The sequence below is a fragment of the Microcaecilia unicolor genome, chromosome 3, assembly GCF_901765095.1.
Source record: "Microcaecilia unicolor chromosome 3, aMicUni1.1, whole genome shotgun sequence".
Lineage (NCBI taxonomy): Eukaryota > Metazoa > Chordata > Amphibia > Gymnophiona > Siphonopidae > Microcaecilia > Microcaecilia unicolor.
The window spans coordinates 520,392,030-520,415,108 of NC_044033.1; the positions used below are offsets into that span (position 1 = coordinate 520,392,030).

Sequence of the window (23,079 nt, forward strand, 5' to 3'; positions counted from 1 at the left end):
TTTAAAAACACTGTAAACTTCACAGTAGCCTGAATGGGCCCCGTGTAATATATCAAATGCTGGAAATAAATAAATATAGAACACAGGCAAGACAGCTAGACAGAGAAAGCTTTGGATCTTGAAACTGAGTAGTGTGTGAGACTCACAGAAGAAGCTATTTTTCATACATACGACTATGCCCAGGTGACCATGGAAGCTTATTTGGCACTGATCTGAAATCTCTCAGAAATCTAAGAAATTGGACTTATTTGACATAAACATCGCCAGTGATATAGGGTTACCAGTTGGCTGCAAGGAAAGTTAGCCCTTGTACTGTCCAAATGTATATAGGGAGATATTGCTCTGATGTTTCTAACAGAAGCAGAATTACTTCTACATGCATGGAATGAAGGTATACCAGCACTGGCCTCAGCGTGTTCCTATGACAAAACCATCTGATAATGTTAAAACAATCACTATTTACCAGAACCCTCAGCAACTCACACATTACAACTTTCTTTGAGAAAGTAAAGAACATGGCAGCGTCCGAACCTTGGCGGGAACTCTCCTTTCTAGCAACTCGGTTCAGTCCATGTAAACCACTGGTTTGGAAGGGTAATCCCCTTTTAGGAATGGAGGAGTAGCCTAATGGTTATAGCAATGAGCTTAGAACTAGGAAGTCTGGTTCAAATTCTACTCTTCATGATCAGGAGAAAGTCACTTAACCCTACACTGCCTCAGGTACAAATTTAAATTGTAAGCCATCTGGAGACAGGTAAATACCTATTGCACATGAATGTAACTCACCTTGAGCTACAACTGAAAAAGGCATACATTAAATCCAAACTCTCTTCCGTTTCTAAAACTGAGCTGTATGGGACTCATGACCGGCTCCCTAAAACTCACTCCCTGCAATTCATGACAGGGAAAGTTTAAAGTGGACATAAAGATAGTGCTGGGCAGACTTATACGGTCTGTGCCAGAGCCAGCCGGTGGGACTGGTGGTTGGGAGGTGGGGATAGTGCTGGGCAGACTTGTACGGTCTGTGCCAGAGCCAGTGGTGGGAGGCGGGGATAGTGCTGGGCAGACTTATACGGTCTGTGCCAGAGCCAGTGGTGGGAGGCGGGACTGGTGGCTGCGAGGCGGGGATAGTGCTGAGCAGACTTGTACGGTCTGTGCCAGAGCCGGTGGTTGGGAGGCAGGGCTGGTGGTTGGGAGGTGAGGATAGTGCTGGGCAGACTTATACGGTCTGTGCCCTGAAGAGGACAGGTACAAATCAAAGTAGGGTATACACAAAAATTAGCACATATGAATTATCTTGTTGGGCAGACTGGATGGACCGTGCAGGTCTTTTTCTGCCGTCATCTACTATGTTACTATGTTAAAGAAGGAAAGTTAACAACAAGGCATCTAGTACTATAACATGTGTATGTAAAATATAAACAGGTTGATATTGAAAATGATTTAAACAAGCAGCAGAGGTTCCAGCCTGGTTAAATCGCACTGGCCAGGTGACCCTTGGATTTTTAGCGGCACATAACCAGACAGTTCTGCTGAAAATATGGGGAGATCGCCAGGGAACTCTCCAGTTACAGCTGGAGAGGCCCATAAGGAAGAGTCAGGATTTACCCTGTTGATGGCTCTCCTAACGTTATCCAGCGAATTCTCTGAGCACTGTCCCGAATATTGGCCGGCACCTGTATAGATACCGGCAGCTGGTCAAGACCCAGACAGTCAATACTGGTGGCCAACACCTGGGTCTGATTCTGCCCATGGCAGTGCCGAAAATATACTAGGACAATCAAAGACATTAACTTTCTCATCAATGAACTTTACATAGCAATTTAATTTGGAACACAGCAAGAAAGAAGCAAACATGAAAGAGCCAGTCCAGCTCAGAGAACATTCCTTCTTTAGTTTCTTTTTACAGGAGTATTTATTAACCAAAACAAACTGTTATTTTATCTACTATACTCTGAAAAATCTTAAACTTCATAGCAGAAGAGACTTTAGGAAAAGACAAAGGAAGACTGTGGAAGACCTCAGACATGGGTACGTTTATCTTCTGAGCCCTCTAACTCGCATCACTACATGACACACCATAAGCCACCTTACCATGTTCTCCCGCAGGTCTTCGTTCTGCGTCATCTGAATGACCGTCTGGAAAAGCCTGGGGTGATGCTGAATTAGAATCTCACAAGTCTCGCCATATCCGCCCTAAACAATCAAAAAATAAGGTACAATAAAACTTTTCAAGATGTGATGAAATTATTTTATTGAGGTCTGGTACGTTTGATTTGGACCAATTTGCTCCATTTCATTGTATGCTTGTCTTGTTATATAGATTGTTAACAAATGAGTAAGTATGTTTTAATTTGTAATTTGCCTAGAACCTTGGATAGCATGGAAGATAAATTTAAAAAATAAATAAATATTTTCTCCCATTGGAAATAATTACACCAACTCACCTACCAGGAGTGGTGGAACTTATTGCTTCAAATTTACAAGTTCGAATTACACCTCGCAAAAAAAATCTTCTCACTTTGCTTTATATAGGGAGAAATGGCTACCACTTGTTTCTGTACAGAGTTAAGCACTTAATTGGATGGATCTTCAGGCCTATGCATGCTTTATTCTATGGCTTGTATCCTCTAGCCCCTCCTCCCCCTTTTTTTTGCCCTCTTTTCTCTCTCTCTCTCTTTTTTTCCACTCACTTTGTACTTGGTTGTGGTTAGTTTTCTCTTAATTGTGAGCTCTGGTATTGCCATGCTTTGTACAGTGCTACTTGTTGCTACGTTGTGAGCTCTTACTTATGTTTGTATTGAAAATCAATAAAGAAATTAAACTAAAAAAATAAATAAATAAATAGGGACATATTTATTCAGATGGAGAATAGCTGCTGTTAATCGCTAGAGAACCTGGTTGAGTAATTTAATATATTCTGTGATACGGAATATATAGCCACGCATCTGGTTACATATTTTTGACCTACATTTCACATACATACACACACACATACCTGCATCTACATGCACATACATTGGCATATACATATATACAAAAATACCAGTAGTAGCAGATACATCCTATATAATAAAACGCATCTCCAACGTTCTGAAGCTGACTGCGTGGACATAAGCCTTGAGGCATTCTTGCTTCTGTATCCATCTCCTGAAATGACGTCGTCTCCCACTTCCGGGTGCGTCAGCAGCAACAGTGCCCAATCACAACACAGGGCGAGCCAACACCGTCACGTACCTGTGCTGACGGGGGACCCCAACCCCCGACAGCCGAAGTCCTCTTCTCGGCTGCCGCGGCATTGCTTGCTGAATGATCTGATCAAGTTTCTGTGCGTGCGTCTGGCATCAGACCATTCAGCAAGCAACGCTGGCGCAGAGGAGAAGAGGACTTCGGCTGTCGGGGGTTGGGGTCCCCCGTCAGCACAGGTACACGACGGTGGCAGGGGAGGGTTTTCAGCGGAAAGGGGGGGTCGAGAGGGTCGCGGCAGGGGGGTCCAGGGGTCAGTAACACAGAGGGGGGGTGTTGAAATTGGAGGGAGGGGGGAGTCTGTAACTCGGTGGGAGGGGAGTGAGGGGGCCTTGAACTGGAAGGGAGGGAGGGGGGTCTGGAACTCAGAAGGAAGGAAGGAGGGAGGGAGGCGTGGGTCTCGGAGGGCATAGAGCGAGACAGCGAGGGAGGGTGGGGGATTACCTTGCTAGTGCCCGTTTCATTGCCTACCGAAACGGGCCTTTTTTACTAGTTGCATATAAAACCTATAATCAGCATATCAGCGAACTTTCACATCTTAGCTGCACTCATTACAAGCGTGTATTATAATATTTCAACTCCCTTTATTACAAATTAATAATTTCTGCAACTATGAATTGCCGTGAGGGTAATCTTCACACTGCCTGCTGAGCCATACCCGTAGAATTTGTACTGAAGGGAGAATTTTCCATGTACTTTCACTTTTAAAAATCAACGAACGAAAAAGCATTCGCAGATGCTCATGGCTCTTTTTTCCGTAGATAATGTTTCCCAAACCAAAACAAATGCGTGGTTTTGGAAGTTGCGAGCCCCACCCTGACACCATCCATCAGAATGCCCCCACTAGATATGCATAAAAGCACATATACGCATGTGTTTATCTGCAGGGAGGGTGGTCAGTTTTCAAATGGCCCATTACCACAGATTAAACACTGGGTTTTTTGCTTGGTCAGTTTTCAGCCCAGCATTCTGTCTTCAACAGTGGCCAACCCAGGTCATCAAGAAGTACCTAGCAGGATCCAAAAGAGTAGATCCATTCCACTCGGTGCTCAGCCTTTCCCAAATCTACCTGGCTAATGATGATTTATGAACTTTCATTCCAGGAACAAATTCCACAGTTCAATTTCTCGGATTTGTTTTATATCTGTTACCCATTAGTTTTTTGGAATGACTCCTTTTACTAAAGTGTGTTAAGCAGTAAGGGCCCTGTTTACTAAGCAGCATTATAGGCACGTTAACGTTTTTAACGCGCGTTAACCATGTACGTGTCTACAATATCCCTATAGGTGCCTACACGGTTAGCGTGCGCACTAAGTGTAGGCGCGCTAAAAACACTAACGCACCTTAGTAAACAGGGCCCTTAATGTCATAACTAGCACACACTAACAGTTAAAGCAATGACTTCATGTTTAGCTTAACAAAAAAAAAGAATCAATCCCACAGAAAATGACTAAGAGGCTCCGCACCAGGATAAAAACAGAAGGAACAATAACAATAATAAACCATTCAAAAAATATATGGAAGAAAATAAGGAGAATTCATATAGGCTGAATCCCACAGCCAAGCTCAATCTCAGTGAGGAAAGCCAACAAAATCGGCTCACTTAGAAACATAGAAACATGAAGGCAGATAAAGGCCATATGAACCATCCAGTCTGCCCATCATCTGTAACCCCTAATTCTTCCTTTTCCTAAGCGATCCCACATGCTTATCCCATGCCTTTTTAAATTCTGGAACAGTCCACAACCTCCACCGGGAGGCCATTCCAGGCCTCCACCACCCTTTCTGTGAAATAGTACTTCCTTAGATTACTCCTAAGCCTAGTCCCTCTTAACTTCGTCATATGCCCCCTCATTCCAGAGCTCTCCTTCAGTTGAAAAAGGCTCTCTTCCTGTACATAAATGGCCTTGAGATATTTCTCGATCATGTCTCCTCTCTCCCTCCTCTCTTCCAGCATATACATGTTGAGGTTCATAAGCATTCAAGACCGCTTACTAATTTTGTAGCCGCCCTCTGGACCGACTCCATCCTGTTTATATCTTTCCATAGGTGCGGTCTCCAGAACTGCACACAGTACTCCAAAAGGGGTCTCACTAGAGACTTACACAACGGCACTATCACCTCCTTTTTCCTGATGGTCATGCCTCTCTTTATGCACCCAAGCATCCTTCTGGCTTTGACCATCACTTTTTCTACCTGTTTGGAAGCTTTAAGGTCATCAAACACAATCACCCCCAAATCCCACTCTTCCTTCGTACTCTGAAGAACTTCACCCCCTATACTGTACCATTCCTTCGGATTCTTGTGACCCAAGTGCATGACCCTGCATTTTTTAGGATTAAACCTTAGTTACCAAATATCGGTCCATTCCTCCAGCTTCACTAGGTCCTTCCTCATGTCATTCACGTCCTCTAGGATGCCCACCCTGTTGCAGAGTTTGGTATCATCAAACCTTACCAGACAGCCCTTCCAAATATCGCTCGCAAAGACATTAAAAAGAGCCGGCCCTAGAACCGATCCTGTGGTACTCCACTGACGACATCCTTTTCTTCAAAGCAAGCTTTACCAATACCCTCTGTCTCCTTCCATTCAACCAGTTTTTAACCCAATCAGTTAATCTAGGTCTCATACCGAGGGTACTCAATTTATTTATCAGTCGCTGGTGCAGAACCGTGTCAAAGGCTTTGCTGAAATCCAAGTACACCACATCAAGCACCCCTCCTGTGTCCAACTGTTCAGTCACCCAGTCGAAGAAGACAGTCAGATTCGTCTGACACGACCTACCACTAGTGAAGCCATGCTATCCTTTTAAACTAACTGTGCCTATTGGCTTTTATTCTTTGACACTTGATGTTTACATTGGGAACTAGTTAGTTCGTTCAAAAGAAGTAGAAAATCATTCTTAAATCATAAAAATAAAAAACAGGAATAAAGACCTTTTTGGAAGGAAATAAATGGGAGTCTAATGATGTATAGAGCATTTAAGTGAGCCAAATTTGTTAGCATTCCTCACTGAGATTGAGCTCGGCTGTGGGATGAAGCCTATACTGAATTCTCCCTATTTTCTTTCATATATTTTTGAATGGTTTATTATTTTACTGTTCCATTAATATCCTGGTACGGAGCCTCTTAGGCTTCTTTTGTGGGACTGATTCTTTTTTTGTTATCTGTAGTATTCTCTCTCCTTTTGGGTTCATTTTTTAGTTGATGTTTAGCTTTGCATAGCATGAAACAGGGTGTGGAATGCGTGGTGACTGCACCTTGCAAGTAAAACACGATTACTTCCTGTGTGTTCACTGTTAAAATGGCAGATAACATGGAACAGTTAACGCTGCCTCAATATATAAGTATGTTGTCTCTGCACTTGCTGGATGGAAGGTACTGCGCATGCCTCCAATAGTTAATACATTAATTTTGGCAAGTAATATGCAGTAATAGCAAACTTTAATGCAGCAAAGTAAATTGTTCCCTATTTAGAAAGCTGGTTGATAAAACGATGGGGAAAAAGCAGAGACAAATGAAGAGTAAATGGCATTGGCCCCATGAGCCAGAAGACTGGGGTGTAAAGAAGGAAAGTGTCTTAAAGAACAACCAACAAAGTGCAGACAGAAAAGCACAGCTTATGGATGTTTCCACTCGTGGGCAAGGACTAGAAATATCAGTAGACTACTAGACTCTCAGCGAGTGACTAAGACGGAAAGGGGAGGGGGATGGGATTTGATATACAGGTACTTATTTTGTACCTGGGGCAATGGAGCGTTAAGTGACTTGCCCAGAGTCAGAAGGAGCTGCAATGGGAACTGAACCCAGTTCCTCAGCTTCTCGGGCCATGCACTAACCATTAGGCTACTCCTCCACTCCAATACTGCTGCGGGGGGGGGGGAGGGGGCCTTGGAGGTGACATTCTGCTTCCTGCAAGGGTCAACAACAGAACAGCCCAGCAGAAGGGAAACTTAGGCTGCGGATGCAGCCCTTCGCAGCAGACAGTGGGGTACTATTTTTATCAAAATCCATTGTAGCATGACATATCGGAGTAATCCAGACACTTCATCAAATTATAGAAGCCAAAAAACAAAACAAAGGAAAAAAAAAAACCCCATTCCCACCGTAGTTCAAGCAAAGCCTGGAAGCATTTAAACATACTTTAAAAATAGATTGGATGGCAGTAGTAAAAGATCAGGTTTCCCTTTATAACTGTTCTCGTAACCTGCTGATCCCACAATTACTCCAGTCCCATATTTCCAGAAATCAACAGCATCGTTAAATGAAGACCAGCTGGACATGTCTGAGGCTTTCTACTGCCAGACACTTCACATCTCGATGTCTGGCCAAAAGTTAACCAGTTAAAAAGAGAAGGCGCATGATTATAATTGAACCAGAGAGCACCAAGATTCAGTACTATCCAGTTAAAGAAAGATCTGTTCGCTCGGGTCAGGGTAAATGCCCATCCTAAAGTTAACGGAATAAAGATATCCAATTAACTAATTAGGTGTAATCAAAAACAGCAGCTTAGCTGGTGATCTTTTGGAATATTCTGGTATAAGAATTTTATGTGGCTATGCCCACTCCCGTCCCTCTCCCTGTTTCTTTCCATTGCCTGTAGGGCAATAGTTCCCCAACCGTGGGTAGAGACCCCAAATGGGGTCACAGAATCAGGGCTACTCCTACTCCCTCTGGCCTATGCCCAACAGCTGTAGTCAGTATGGGGCCTCTGTGTCCATGAACATTTCCATACTGGGGGACTGCTGTCAGACTGGAATCCCAGGCAGAGTACTGCAGTCTGCGAGTGCACAGGGCCCTCTGCTGACCACTGCTGCTGCTTTTATGCACTGAACAAGTAGGGAGGAGGAAATGGATGAGGTGGAGGGGGGGGGGGGGGGGGGGTTAATCATCAATTGAAGTCATGTGAATTCTTCAGTGTTAAAATTGGGTCCCTCCTTTCAGTACCCTTCTCCACCACCGCCAACTCCAGGCTCCGCCCTGCCTCGCCTCACCACATGCCTAGAATAAACTCCCTGAGCCCATACGCCAGGCCCCTCCCTGCCCATCTTCAAAGCCTTGCTCAAAGCCCACCTCTTCTTCAATGTCGCCTTCGGCACCTAACCACCATACCTCTATTCAAGAAATCTAGACTGCCCCAACTTGACATTTCGCCCACTAGATTGTAAGCTCCTTGGAGCAAGGACTGCCCTTTTGTTAATCTGTACAGTGCTGCGTAACCCTAGTAACACTCTAGAAATGTTAAGTAGTAGTAGTAGTATATTGAATGAAAGTTTACGTAGAAACTGCTGCAGGGAAACAGGTCAATTAGGCTCAGATGGAATCTTAGGGAGGTCACAACACACTGTGACATCATCACAGATTCTAAAACCTGCCCTGCTATTGGTTAGTGCCTGTTGCCAAACAAGGTCCAAAGATTCTGAAAGCATTGAAAATGGCCAAGCTGGAGTTGGTTTATATGCAACTTTCTCTCTTGCAAGGTCTAGTATCCGTACGTTTGTAGAACATGCAACTATACTCTCCACGCCCAGGAAGATGCATGTGTGGTGACATTGACCTGGGGTTGCTGCAACCAGAATACACATCCCTGGTGCAGGTTGAGAACACTTTTCCACAAGCAAAGGGAACATCTGAAAGATAACATGAGAGGAATTCTTCTCGACAAAGAGTATAGTCACTGATTCCAGTGGAATTTGAGATGCCACTGGAATCGTCTCATTCACCACCGTGCTAAGGGAACTACATGTCCGAGACTGCCATGTGACCCAACACCTTGAGAAAAGAGCAAGTTGTGGTCATTCTTAGCATGCACATCTTGTTGCAAAGAGGTGAAAGTCTCAGCTGACAGTCCTGAGGAAGATACGCTTTGGCTGATATCGATTCGAGTTCCACTCCTATACAAGTGATGAGCTGAGATGGCTGTAAGACGGCATTTTCCACATTTATGAGGAACCTCAAACTTTGAATTTTGTGCATGGTATCCTGAAGTGAAGTGTGGACCATCAATGGAGTAAGTCCTGACAGCACCCAGTCATTCAAGTATGGGTAAACGAAATGGTCCTTTTTGAAAAGGTGGGTTGATACCACCACCAAACATTTTGTGAAAAACCTGTGGTGAAGAAGAGAAGTACTCAATATTGGTAGTGATGACTAATAAAGGTAAAATGCAAGAACTGCCATTACCTGGATGCATAGGAAATGTGGGTGTAAGCATCCTTGAGGTCGAAGGAGGCTAACCAATCACTTAAATTCATGAGAGGGAGGATTGTGATAAGGAACTCAAGTATATGGTAGCTGCAAAGCCTCTGTATTAACCTAACCTTTACTCACTTGCCCTGTACCCCACCTCTTTAATTCCCTTACCTCTTAGTTGTTCTGTCTGTTTACCTGTCCTATTTAGATTGTGAGCTCTTTGAGCAGGGACTGTCTTTTCGTGTATGGTGTATAGTGCTGCGTATGCCTTGTTGCGCTATAGCAGTGATAAGTAGTAGTAATGTAGAAGCCTGCCCTTGCAGATCAGCCATGCGGCCACGCAGGCTTCTGTTTCTGGGAGTCTGACGTCCTGCACGTCAAACTCACAGAAACAGAAGCCTACGCGGCCACGTTGCTGGTCTGCAAGGGCAGGCTTCTACATGGAATGTTGCTGGTGGAGGAGTAGCCTAGTGGTTACTGCAGTGGAACATGGAATGTTGTTACTATTTGAGATTCTGGAATGTTGCTATTACTTGAGATTCTACATGGAATGATGCTATTCCACTAGCAACATTCCATATTTAGATTGTGAACTCTTCGAGCAGGGACTGTCTTTTTGTGTATGATGTACAGCACTGCGTATGCCTTGTAGCGCTATAGAAGTGATAAGTAGTAGTATTAACTAGTGGAGGCGTGCCCAGTATCCTCTATCCAGCAAGTGTGAGACACTATACTTACATATTGAGGCAGCATTAACTGCTCCACATTATCTGCTGCTTTCACACTTAACAAAAGGTGCGGTCTTAGGCCTCCCAATTTTTTGGCACAATGGAACCTCTGCTACTGCATTGCTCTGTATGAGACCATCTAGTTCTGCAGCCAGTAGCTATATGTAGTGGTCTGGAGGCTTCTCAAACCCAGAGGTGCCTGAGGTGGAGGAACATGGGAAAAAGTTTACGCTGTAACCCTAATCAAGACTCACCTATCTGTGGTAATTTAATGCTGTGCCTCTCCGAAAAGCTAAAGGTTGCCTCCTACCATAGGATATCAAAAAGACTGGTTTGGCTTTAATGTCGTTTTCAATGCTGTTTCATTTTCCATGGCCTTTGCTTCTGGAAAAAAGTTATAGAAGATTACCACCGAGGCGGTGGCCTGCTAAATGGCTGGTAATGTTTCCTCAGGTAGAATTGCTGGAGGAGCTGTTGAAACAAGTGACCAAAATGCTTGTTTTCTCTCTCTAAATCAAAAACTGTTAACTTTGGTTTTTCAGGCTAGCTAGTCATACTATATTATAGTCTCTTGATATACTGTTCATAAGTAGTGGCTCCTAGTTTTAGAAATTCAGACTTCTATATTTTTGGTATTTTGTAAAGGAATTTGGGACAGCGTCAGCCCAAAGCAGCAGATATTGCCTGGTCCATTGTAAAAAGTAATCTCTGTAATGGAGGGGTCTCCAAGAGGTGTAAATTGTAGAGTCAAGCTCTGAAATCTTGCTTTTTCAAGTGCAAGTTGTCATGTCCCCTACCTCAACGCAAGCGGCGTGCTCGGGCTGCACAGTGTCCTGGCAACACACTTGGCTGGCTCAGTCTTGAGCCATGTCTGTGTACTTCTTCTCTGGCTGCAGGCTACTTGATTGCACCTGGATCTGCTCTCTCTGCCTGGCTTCCAGGCTCTTTAATTGCCTTGCTACCACGCACCTGTGTTGACTTTCTCTCTGCCTACCTGACCTATGGAAGCTCTCTTCTTCAGCTGGTTCCTGTCTACGTCAGAAAGCCTGCACTATTTCTGGGACGCTTGCCCTCTGCCTCATTGCTTTGGTTTCTACTTGGGTAAGCGTTTCTCTTCAGCATACTCTTCTGTTTGCTGCCTGCCTGTACCTGGATTACTCTTCTGTTTGCTGCCTGCCTGTAAAGACCCTGCTTGTAACTGGATTACTCTTCTGTTTGCTGCCTGCCTGTATCTGGATTACTCTTCTGTTTACTGCCTGCCTGTAAGATCCTGCCTGGACCTGGTTACTCTCTTGTCTGCTGCCTGCCTGGATATCCTGCCTGGACCTGGTTACTCTCTTGTCTGCTGCCTGCCTGAATATCCTGCATGGACCTGGTTACTCTCTTGTCTGCTGTCTGCCTGAATATCCTGCCTGGACCTGGTTATCCTCTTGTCTGCTGCCTGCCTGGATATCCTGCCTGAACCTGGTGACTCCCGAGAAAGTTACCCGCCTGTATACCTGCCTGGACCCAAGTCACTGCTTAGCCTACTGCCTGTCACTCTGTTGTGACCCGCTCCTGAACTTCTTCCTTCTGCTTTCCTCTGGCTGATCTCTCTGGGTGCCCCTTTCCTGGCCTCTCAGTATAAGTCCTGTCGGCCGGCCGCCCGCACCTGGGGGCTCAACCCTTGCGGAACAACGGTCACCACAGGTGAACTTCGGGGTTGCTCGGCCACCAAGCAGAACCCGGGTCTGTGTCTTTTCACACCCGGCAACACACTGCTCGGCACAGGAACTCACCATATCTGACCCAACTGAAGCTGAGAAGAGCTTCTCAGGCTAAGTTCACTGGTTTTATTTTACATATTTCACTGCTTGGCTGGCTAGAATTTAGTATTTCTCCTATCCCCTGGTTCTCAGGCCGTTGCACAAACCACTAGGCTACTCCTCAAAAATTATTACTGAAATAATTTTATCAATGAAAATCTCATAAGAAAAAAAAAAGAGCTCTTTCTTGGAAAAAAATAACACACAAAAGGAAAAATAAAATCATTGTCTGTTCCCACTGTGTGTGTGTGTGTGTGTGTGTGTATATATATATATATATATATATATACATATATATATATATATATATATAAAAGGCACTTTGAAGCCTCAAGCCGGAAACGTGAGGCGCCCGAGATATCCGGTTTGGCCTGCAGGCTCCAGTCACTGTAGCTCCGCCCTCGCGTCAAAACACGATGATGTTGAGGGCGGGGCGGCCCTCGCATCAAAACGCGATGACGTTGAGGGCGGGCCGGCCCTCGCAACCACGTCACTGAGGGACGAAGGGACGAAGAGGAGAGGTGTGCAACTCGGAACGGAGGCACGGAGGGGGTGTCTGCAACTCGGGAGGGAGGGCGGACGGGGGGGGGGGGGGGATTACCCTGCTAGCGCCCGTTTCATTTTTGCCAGAAACGGGCATTTCTTACTAGTATATATATATTGTTTTATCTGCTCTGCTTATACTTGTGCTGTGCTGTGTTTTTAAACTTTTCTATTGACTGATTTTATTTGATATCTGTTAATCTGCACACTACACTTAAAAACTGCTAAAACTCTATATTCGATCTTTTTTTCTTTAAAGTGTGTTGAGCCCTAACCCTCCCCTACCTGGTTTCTTGTAGACAGGTTTGAACAGCATAGGTGTGGCTTTGAGGAAGCTGAGAGCCAGGTCTGTTGACTCCTGCCTCTGCCTTAAAAGCTCACAGAGATAAGACTTGTTCTGGCATATCTGGCTAATCCTACCCTAGAGCTGTGGTTTTGGGCATTTCTGGAGCATCTCTAAACCTTGTCTTCCCCTCATCCAAACTAGCAGTGTAGTTAAGTGGCTTAATACAGATTTAGAGATAGGTTTCACAGCAAACACATTCCACAGATATTAAGTTGTTTAAGCCCACCCACCCCTGGATTGACACTTCCTAAATAGCTTTCCTAAATACACTGCTTATCACCAATTAACGCCACCCAAATTACAGCTGTTTCTGAAAAGTAAACCATTCATTATCAGGTAAATCCCCAGCCTTCTGCTTGGTATCAGGTGCCTTTCCTGCTTTAGATAAAAAGGATCTCTGTTAACATACCCACTAGTTGTTAATCTCTATATATCACCAAGGATATTAATTTACCTTCTCTCTCCCTTAAACTTGTTCATCAAACTTCTGGCACTGTTAGCAATAGAAATGTTGGAAGGATAATTAAATCGTTGTCAATTAGCTGATATCCATAGATTGAGATCACTTTTATTCTGGGTCTCTACTTTGCAAGATTAATCCATTGAATTAGGTCTACAACCAATCAGTACATCAGGGCAGGGGCGTAGCTAGACAGCAAATTTTGGGTGGGCCTAGGCAAGAAGTGGGTGGGCACCAAGTGTTCTCCACCCCACCCAAAAAAATGCTTCTCTCCACCATGGCAGTCTGCAGCAGGCAGGCGCTGAAAACTGAGAATGTGCAGGTGTCGGTATTGTGGGAGTAGCATTTTCATTACTATCAGGGGGAAGTCTTCAGCTAGCAGAGATTAGGATCCCCACCTGCTACTACTAAATGTGTATTACTGTTGGGTGGGCCTTAGCCCCATGTGGGTGGGCCCTGGCCCACCCCAGCCCACCTGTGGCTACGCCACTGCATCAGGGAAAGAAAAGGAAAAAAATCTTATACCCTGAAGAAAAAAGTTAAAACACTGAATTCCAAATAGGTAAGGAAGTACATTGAATTCCACCCACAGAGTAAATCTGAACAGGTTATCAAATCTCACACTAAAACTACCTGCTACCTATATCCCACAGAACAGGTGTAGGAGAAAAAAAAAAAGGATTGGTAGTTTGACAGACCATTTATTTTAATTTTCACAAATACAACAGCCCCTACACTTGGAACTATGGCAAAGAAACAAAGAGCCCCTAAAGCTACTGCTTAGAGCAAGACAAGATTCTGGTTTCATGTGATAAATGTACGTACATTGTATCCCTCATGAAAGAAGTACAAAAACTAAGAGAAGAAGTGGCAAGACTAAGAAACATCTGGGACAACCAGAAATTTGTCACGGAGATGCAAGTCAAAACATTGGAGACTTCCAGCAAAGGGAGAGAAGATCTTGGGCAGACAGAGCACAGCTCGAAGCAGGTCACTAGGTCCTGCAAGATCAACCCTCCAACTCCATCTTCTGTTGAACTAAAGAATCGGTTCACAGCCTTGGAGTTACAAGAGCTAGCAACATCTAAAAAACAGGAGGAAACAACAACCAAAAATACCAACAGACCCACCATTAATTTGGGCGGAAGGGTATATTAAATATTTAGGCGTTTTGGTTCCTCAAGATTTATCTACGTTGTATACACGTAATATGGGCCTCTTGCATGCTAAGACCAAATTACAGATTTAGCGGACTTTTCCATTGTCCTTAATGGGGCGTGTTGTGCTATATAACTATGTTGCTTCCGCAATGGTTGTTATGTTATGCAAATGCTCCCCCTTAGTTTTTACTCTTAGACATGATAGGCAATTGATAAGGCTACTCAACCAATATTTGTGGTCAGAAAGGCAGGCTCGAATGACTGTCTTGAGCCTATCTTCCTAGAGACTGGGGCAGACTGGCTTGTTAAGTGTTAGGTTGTTTTCTTTAGCCTGTAACATGAGGAACATCAATGATTGGTTTTGTATCGTGTCTCACGTTTCTTATACATCTGCAGAGCTTTTTTTTTTTTTACTTAACCCATTTCATTTTCGTTATGTGTTGCCTGCCCAATCATGTCCACCTGGTCGTTTTTGGCAAACATCCTATTTTCAAGCCCAGTTGGCCTGGCGTTGGGTATGTAAAACCCTTATCTCCTATATTCTCTCCCCTATTATTTATTCAAGGTAATGGTGATTTTTCCCACTGCTTCCTCTTTTAAATTATGGCAGAGTAAGGGTTTGTGCTTCTTCTTTCAGGTTGTTGCTGATGATGGTAAGTTACGTCCCTTTGCCTCTCTCTCTGTACAGAATAGACTGTCTGCCTCTGATCTATTTTCTTATTACAGCCGCAGTATTATGTCCATTCTTTGTCTTCCCTTTCTTTGACTTCAGAGGTCCAGGAGACACTTCTCGAGTCCTTTAGTCTGGAAGCCTGTTGCACATGCCTCTCCAAAGTCATCATAAGTACCTACAAGGGAATTTGCCTGCCTTTAATTTTGCCTCTCTTGTGCAGAAATGGACCACTGATCTGGCTACAACAATAACTGAAGAACACCTTAAATGGAGTCTTTGCCTGTATTCACTACAAATATACAGCACTGGGAACTGCAATATAAATTGGTGATGCAGTTGTACATTTCACCATCTCGAGCCTTTCGAGCTTGCTTTGGAGCATCAGATCAGTATCGGAAGTGCCATCATTCTATGGAAACTTTAGGCAATATGTTTTAGACTTGTCACTTGATTTCCAACTTTGGAAAGAGATTGGAGCTCATGTCTTTGGTACGCTCGCTGGACTCCGAAACCCTCATATTTATTTGTGACTGGATGTGGCTCGCCTTGCGCCTAATGGATTGATGGACTGTCAGGCATTCAGTATTAATAGGGAAAAATGTATACTTCAATGTTGGCTGATCATGGAAACAACGACACTCTCCCAAGTTGAATTTCCTAGCTGATTTGTTATATATTACATTTGTACCCTGCGCTTTCCCACACATAGCAGGCTCAATGCGGCTTACATAGTAACAGTAAAAAGAATTACAAAGTCTTTAAGAATATTATACAAATTGTACAAATTATACAAATTGTAGTAAACGTAAAATAATTGGGTTAACGGATGAGTAAATTGAACATAGGAGGGACTGAGTGTAGAAGGAAATGAACGTTAGGAGGTAGGCGTAGGGAGGATGGAGAGGAAAAGATAGGGGGTAGCAATAAAGAGAATGGGAGACAAGGTCAATGTATAACAATCGTCGGTACAGAATCAAGTGGGTAGGCTTTAGTTAAGTTGAATCATTGGGGTAAGCTCTCTTGAAGAGATGGGTCTTAAATGCTTTTCTGAAGGGCAAATGGCCATTGATTGTTCGGATGGGTCTTGGTGATAAACATTTTTTGTGTGGTTTGGGAGCCCTTTTGGACATAGCATTCATCTACTGCTCGTATTTGTCTCCTTAATGCCTATGTTTTACTATTGACTCTCTTTGGATAACTATTCAGTTCCATGTTTGGGTTTCTACCTCATTTCACTCATTTGTGATTGAAGAGTTGGGAGGGTTTAGGGAGGGTGAGGGATGGGTTGGAGAGTCTGGGTTGATGATGTTTCTATTGGTTTTGTATTCTGATTATATTGTTAGCATGCTAATAAAAAGTATTTTAACAACTTTGAATAGCTTTGAATCATCTGCAAATTTAATCTCCCCACTTGCTTTGATTTCCAGATCATTTAAATAAGTATGTTAAATAGCATCAGTCCCAGTACAGATCCCTGCGGCACTCCACTATTCACCCTCCTCCAATGAGAAAAGTGATCATTTAACGATACCCTCTGTTTTCTGTCCAATAACCAATTCCTAATCCACAACAGAACACTGCTTCCTATCCCATGGCTCTTCAATTTTCTCAGGAATCTCTCATAAGGAAATCTGTCAAAAGCTTTCTGAAAATCTAGGTACACAACATCAACGGACCTTTATCAACATGTTTATTCACACCTTCAAAGAAATGAAGCAAATTGGTGAGACAAAACTTCCCTTGGCAGAGTCCACGCTGACTCTGTCCCATTAAACTATGTTCATCTGTGTGTTCTGCAATTTTATTCTTTATAATAGTTTCCATTATGTTGCCTGGCACCGACGTCAGGTTTACCGGTCTGTAATTTCCCGGATCACCCCAGAACCCTTTTTAAAGACCAGCGTTACATTGGCCACCCTCCAATCTTCAGGTGCTACAGATGATTTTAACTACAGGCTACAGATCACTAACAGAAGATCAGCAGTTTCATGTTTGAGTTCTTTTAGTAACCTAGGGTGCATGTCATCTGGTCCAGCCAGATTCAATTCGCAAATTTTGAGAGAAATATTTCGTAAAGGCAACCAGGTCCAAATGATGTCCTTTCTCATATGATTTTGGAGTGATAGCCACGTAAAGTTTAAAGATTCTAAAAACTGAAACCCATCTTTTCCCTTCAGATTTAGAGCACATCTTCCACTGATACTCCTTGTGACCTTGAGTAAGTCATTTTATCCCTGGGCAAGATTTATTGAACTTGAATTCTCAAAATGCTGTAAGCTGCTTTGATCATTACTTAGAAAGACAATCTAAAAAGTCAAAAGGAATTCTTGTTCTGTCTTGAAACAGAGGTGAGGCTGTGATTTAAATAAATCTTTCCCTTCCCACCTTATTTCCTGTTTTTCTTATTGATGCTTTTCTCTGTCAAGGTGCATGCTCTTTCTTTCATCTCCCTTATTTAGATAAGGTGATTCCTGGGCTCAGTTTTGGTTTTTAAAACACTATCCGGTCAATATTCAGCCAGTGGTGATTAGCGTGTTTTTAAATGCTGACCGTCGCCAGTTATGTTAGGGCTAGATATTCAGCCCTGAGCCATGTACAAGCACTGAATATTTGTTCCTGACCAGACTGGGACTGACCGCTCGCACTTATGCATGTCCCGGCTGAATACTGGTTGGGAACCGCATTAAATCCCTCCTTCGGTCTCTTTATCCCCTTCTAAGCCCCCCACTCCGGGGCCTAGTACCAACATCCCTGGTAGTCCAGTGAGAGTATCTGGGTAGGAGTGATAAAACTCCAGTGCTCCAACAGCTAATGGCAGAGGCCACAGGGATGTGATTCAGTGAGTCTAAGGACAGGTATATACAGCCATAACCGCTACACAGGGATTGCAGGGAACTTGAAAATCATGTACACAAAATACTGCAAGCAACAAGGTATTCAACATCCAAACAAGATGTTGGACAACAAAAGGTAAAATATACAAATAAAGCTGGTTCCTTTACCATATGGTAAAATTATGTATAATCATACCTGATAATTTTCTTTCCATTAATCATAGCTGATCAATCCATAGACTGGTGGGTTGTGTCCATCTACCAGCAGGTGGAGATAGAGAGCAAACTTTTGCCTCCCTATATGTGGTCATGTGCTGCCGGAAACTCCTCAGTATGTCGATATCAAAGCTCCATCCGCAGGACTCAGCACTTAGAGAATTACACCCACGAAGGGACACTCTGCCCAGCTCACCACCGCCGAAACGGGGGAGGGGAATTAACCCAGCTCATCCCCACACAAGTGGGGGAGGGGAATCCGTCCAGCTCACCCCCGCGGAGCGGGGGAGGGACACCACACCCGCCGATGCGGGGGATCTGGCTTATCCTGCAACCGCAAGAGGAGCTGACTGACCCTAACACCGCCGAAGCGGGAAGGGTACAAAGCTGCCCTACAGCCGCACGAAGCGGGAGGGAGTGCCGGCAGAATTTATGTCTCAATCCAGCCCCGTAAAACGGAGGGGAGAGGAATGCAGCAGCTCACTGTAACACAAACTCGTCTTAACTCTTGAAGAATCCAAGTGAAAAAAACTTGAACACGAAGTCTTTCTGAAGAAACTGAAGACTAAACTTGAACCTGAAATGCAACCAGAATAAAAACAGTACAGATATCTGGGAGGGGCTATGGATTGATCAGCTATGATTAATGGAAAGAAAATTATCAGGTATGATTATACATAATTTTACCTTCCATATCATCAAGCTGATCAATCCATAGACTGGTGGGATGTACCGAAGCAGTACTCACCCAGGGCGGGACATTGAAATCCCTGACCTCAACACTGAAGCTCCAAACCGGGCCTCCGCCCGTGCAGCCACAGTCAAACGGTAATGCTTGGAGAATGTATGAGCCGAAGCCCAAGTTGCCGCCTTGCATATCTCTTCCAAGGAGACGGACCCGGCCTCTGCCATCGAGGTCGCCTGAGCTCTCGTGGAGTGAGCCTTCAGCTGGATAGGCGGCACCTTCCCTGCGGCCACATAAGCCGCTGCAATGGCTTCCTTGACCCATCTTGCCACTGTAGGCTTAGCAGCCTGCAGACCCTTACGAGGACCTGTAAACAGGACAAACAGATGATCCGATTTCCGGAAATCATTGGTCACTTCCAAGTATCTGATGATGACTCGTCTCACATCCAGATATTTAAGAGCAGAGTACTCCTCTGGGTAGTCCTCCCTCCGAAAGGAAGGGAGACAGGGCTGCTGATTCACATGGAAGCGAGAAACAATCTTGGGCAGGAAGGAAGGCACTGTGCGAATAGTCACTCCTGCTCAGTGAACTGCAGAAAAGGCTCTCGACATGAGAGCGCCTGGAGCTCGGAAACTCTTCTGGCTGAAGTGATAGCCACCAAAAAGACTGCTTTCAACGTCAGGTCTTTCAGAGATGCCCTCGACAAGGGTTCAAAAGGCGGCTTCTGCAAGGCTCTTAACACCAGGTTGAGATTCCACGCAGGCACCACTGAGTGCAGAGGAAGGCGCAGGTGATTAACTCCCTTGAGAAAGCGCACCACATCTGGCTGCGAAGCCAGGGAAGCACCCTTCAGGCGGCCCCTGAAGCACGCCAGAGCCGCTACCTGGACTTTAAGGGAACTGAGCGACAGGCCTTTCTCCAGACCTTCTTGCAGGAACGCCAACACTGAAGAAATTGGAGCAGTGAAGGGAGAAAGTGAGCCTGCTTCACACCACGCTGCAAAGATACGCCAAACCCTGGCGTAAGCAGTAGAAGTAGAGCGCTTCCTCGCTCTTAGCATAGTGGCAATGACCTTGTCTGAGAAGCCCTTCTTCCTCAGACGCTGCCGCTCAATAGCCAGGCCGTAAGACCAAAGGGGGAGGGATCCTCCATCACCACGGGACCCTGATGTAACAGGCCCTGCTCCACTGAGAGCCGCAGAGGATCGTCGACTGAGAGCCTGATCAAGTCCGCATACCAGGGACGTCTGGGCCAATCCGGACCCACCAGGATTACCCTGCCGGGATGCTTTGCCACCCGGTCTAGCACCCTGCCCAACATGGGCCAGGGCGGGAACACATAGAGAAGCTCTTGTGTCGGCCACTGTTGGAGAAGAGCATCTACTCCCAGGGATCGAGGGTCCCGTCCTCTGCTGAAAAAGCGCGGCACTTGGCAATTGGCCGATGACGCCAACAGATCTAGGCTCGGCTGGCCCCAGTGCTTCGTGATGTCCAAGAACGCCTGAGCAGATAGTTGCCACTCTCCGGGCTCCAAGGTATGGCGACTGAGAAAGTCCGCCTTGACATTCATGACTCCGGCAATGTGGGCCGCTGAAAGCTGCTCCAGGTTCGCTTCCGCCCACTGGCATAGACTCATAGCCTCCTTGGCTAGAGGGGCGCTCTTGGTACCTCCCTGGCGGTTGATATAAGCCACAGCCGTGGCATTGTCCGACAGGACCCGTACAGGCTTCAACACCAGTACCGGGATGAACTCCAAAAACACCAACCGAATGGCTCTGCGTTCCAGGAGGTTGATAGACCACTTGCCTCTGCAGGAGACCAGAGCCCCTGCGCTGTCCTTCCCAAGCATTGGGCTCCCCAGCCCATCAAAGAGGCGTCTGTCGTGACGACAATCCACTCCGGGGTCACCAGAGGCATTCCTGCAGACAACTTGACTGTCTGCGTCCACCAGCTCAGCGCCTTGCGCACTGCTGGGTCCAAGGGAAGGCGCACAGCATAATCCTCCGACATCGGAGTCCAGCACAACAGCAGAGATAGCTGTAGTGGTCTCATATGAGCCCTGGCTCAGGGCACTACTTCCATCGTGGCCGTCATAGAGCCCAACAGCTGCACGTAGTCCGAAGCCCGAATAGGAGAGGCTACTAGGAACTAGTCCACCTGAGCCTGAAGCTTGACAATCCGATTGTCTGGCAGGAACACTCTGCCCACTTGGGTGTCGAATCGAACTCCCAGATACTCCAGGGACTGAGTCGGGCGCAGCTGGCTCTTCTTCCAGTTGATGATCCATCCTAGGGAGCTCAAAAGAGCAACTACCCGGTCCATAGCTTGCCGCACTCTGCATAAGAGGGGGCTCGGATCAACCAATCGTCCAGATAAGGATGGACTTGTACTTCTTCCTTTAGCAGGAAGGCCGCTATGACCCCCATTACTTTGGAAAAGGTCCGCGGAGCAGTAGCCAACCCGAAAGGGAGGGCTCTGAACTGGAAGTGTCGTCTCAGGACTGTAAAACGCAGAAAGCGTTGGAGAGGAGGCCAGATGGGAATATGCAGGTACGCTTCCTAGATGCCCAAGGAAGCCAAGAACTCTCCTGCCTTCACTGCCGCTATAACAGAGCGGAGAGTCTCCACTTTCAAGGCCCGATTGACCCCTTTGAGGTCGAGGATAGGCCGGACAGAATCTCCTTTCTTTGGTACCACAAAGTAAATGGAGTAACGTCCCTTGCCAATCTGATTTTTTGGCACCGGAACGACCGCACCCAGGCGGATCAGGTTGTCCAAGGTCTGCTGCACTGCCACAGCTTTGACCGGAGACTTGCAGGGAGAGAGTACAAACCCGTCTCTTAAGGGTCGGCAGAACTCTAGCTTGCAGCCGTCTCTGATGACTTCCAGCACCCAAGCTTGTGAAGTTACTGTGGTCCGCTCACCCAGAAACGAGGACAGCCGTCCTCCAATCTGCACTGGGGCGTGGACCAAGGCCCCGTCACTGGGTACGAGACCCTGGGGGAGGACCGGAGGGAGCACCTCCGGGACGGCGGTCTCTGCGAAATGAATGCTGCTTGGGGGAGAAAAACCTCTTGAAGGAAGAGGGGGCAGAGGAGCCCGACCTGCCCGGGCGGTACCGACGGGCTTCCTGAAACCGTCCTCTGGAGGTACCGGGACGAGTACTAGCCCGAGCCCTGACCTCTGGTAACTTCTGCCCTTAGACGTGCCGAGATCGGTCACGATTTTGTCCAGCTCGACCCCAAAGAGCAGCTTGCCTTTAAAAGGCAATCTAGCCAGGCGGGATTTAGAGGCGTGGTCAGCAGACCAATGTTTCAGCCAAAGCCACCGCCGCGCAGAGACTGTCTGAGCAATGCCTTTAGCTGAGGCTCTCAAGACATCATACAGCAAGTCTGCCAAATAGGCTAGGCCCGATTCCAGGGCCGGCCAATCAACCCTCAAGGAATGATCCGAGGGGGAAGCCCGCTGCACCATAGTCAGGCACGCCCTGGCCACATAGGAACCGCAAACCGAGGCCTGCAAACTTAAAGCAGTTGCCTCAAAGGACGACCTTAAGGCCGCCTCCAATCTTCTGTCTTGGGCGTCCTTTAGGGCCGTGCCACCTTCCACCGGCAAAGCCGTTTTCTTAGTCACCACAGTGATTAAAGAATCCACAGTAGGCCACAGATAGGCCTCACGTTCACTTTCAGGTAAAGGATAGAGGCGGGACATAGCCCTAGCCACCTTGAGGCTCGCTTTCGGGACATCCCATTGAGCCGAAATTAAGGTGTGCATGGCATCATGCACGTGGAAGGTTCTAGGCGGGCGCTTCGTCCCCAGCATAATGGCAGAGCCAACAGGGGCTGAGGGAGAGACGTCCTCCGGAGAGGAAATCTTCAAAATGCCCAAGGCCTGCACTAACAGGTTGGGCAAATCCTCTGGGCTAAACGCGCTGCAGAGGGGTCATCCGCTCCATCCGAGCGGGGATCCGTCTCCTCCAAGGAATCCGCAAAGGACCGTTGGGAGACCTCAGACACGCTGCCCTCATCTACATCGGAGGAGACACAGTCCTCCAAGGCCTGGAAATCAACCCGAGGGCGTTTACCTCTGGGAACCTCAACCTCTTTATCAGAAGAGGGAGCAGGGGCAGCGTTGTGCATGAGGAAAGCCTGATGCAGCAGCAAAACAAACTCGGGGGAGAAACCCCCCAG

At 46.1% G+C, this 23,079-nt stretch overlaps 1 protein-coding gene across 3 annotated transcripts in view; it reads right to left on the reverse strand.

Moving 5' to 3' along the window:
• The window catches only part of HACE1 (HECT domain and ankyrin repeat containing E3 ubiquitin protein ligase 1), a 279,223-nt gene that overhangs the window by 141,976 nt on the left and 114,168 nt on the right, over positions 1–23,079 (reverse strand). For all 3 annotated transcript variants that reach the window (XM_030199163.1, XM_030199162.1, XM_030199161.1), the window contains exon 9: positions 2,095–2,196. In XM_030199163.1, coding sequence (XP_030055023.1) covers positions 2,095–2,196 — 102 coding nt within the window. The remainder of the gene's footprint in view (positions 1–2,094; positions 2,197–23,079) is intronic.